Source organism: Telmatherina bonti (genome assembly GCF_933228915.1).
Source record: "Telmatherina bonti genome assembly, chromosome: 12".
In the NCBI taxonomy this organism is placed as follows: Eukaryota; Metazoa; Chordata; class Actinopteri; order Atheriniformes; family Telmatherinidae; genus Telmatherina; species Telmatherina bonti.
The window spans coordinates 31597365-31598222 of NC_136610.1; the positions used below are offsets into that span (position 1 = coordinate 31597365).

General features: G+C 43.1%; 1 protein-coding gene across 4 annotated transcripts in view; it reads right to left on the reverse strand.

Annotated features, from left to right (window-relative positions):
• Positions 1–419: 419 nt before the first annotated feature.
• The window catches only part of LOC306763113 (cytoplasmic polyadenylation element-binding protein 4-like), a gene marked incomplete at its 3' end in the record, with an annotated part of 11065 nt that continues 10626 nt past the window's right edge, over positions 420–858 (reverse strand). For all 4 annotated transcript variants that reach the window (XM_079249818.1, XM_079249816.1, XM_079249817.1 and 1 more), the window contains 2 exons: positions 800–858; positions 420–647 (listed from right to left, as the gene is read on the reverse strand). The exon at positions 800–858 is cut by the window's right edge and continues 123 nt beyond it. In XM_079249818.1, coding sequence (XP_079105944.1) covers positions 420–647; positions 800–858 — 287 coding nt within the window. The remainder of the gene's footprint in view (positions 648–799) is intronic.

Genomic DNA, 858 nt, shown 5'->3' on the forward strand with positions numbered 1-858 from the left:
TCTTAAACTAAACGTTCATAGTTCGTATACTGATTTAGGTATGATGAACCCCCACTTAAATTTCATGTTACTTTAGACAACAAATGTAAGCAGCTTTGCCAGCTAATAATACCAAAACCAGGAAAAAAAGAAAAAGTTAAAAAAAAAAAAAAAAAGGCTAAATCCAAATCTAATGCATCCATATGCTCATGCACACTTAAAGTCAAAACATAAATGGGATTTCACTCTTCTTAGCATTTGCTTCTTCTAGAAGGCCAAATAAAAAATAAAAAATAAATTATTATATATTTTTTTTTAAACTTAAAAGAAAAGTGCATTTATATTTCATATCACAGCCCATAACTCCTCCCTAATATCTCAGCCCCTCCCCGATCCTGCACCCCTTCCCCTCCCCCACCCTCCCCCCCGACCCCCTCGCTTCAGTTCCAGCGGAAGGAGATGTGTCGTGGTCGGTCTCCTCCCTCCTTCACCAGCGGCTTGTGAAACTCACGCCCAGCCCGAGAGTGGATGGCTGCCCAGCAGTACTCGCAGTAGTACTGCAGACAGGTCACGTTGGCGCAGAAAAAAGGAGCAAACTTCCCCCCACAGCGGGTGCCCTGGCACTCATCGCACAGCTGGTCGTCCAGGACATATGGCTTCACTTCCACCTGAAAAGACAGAGGATGCGGTTGAAGGGAAAATGGAGGTTGAGAAAGATTTTAATGCAATAGCTACAGCGTGTTGGAAAAAGATGGAAATGAATATTTAATGCCAAATATTTTAGGCTGAATGTGGAGCTTCTGGTACCAGATTGTCTCACCCGTTTATCAATCTCCCCGTGTTGCAGTTGAACAAATCGGGCACTAATGGCTGCAATGT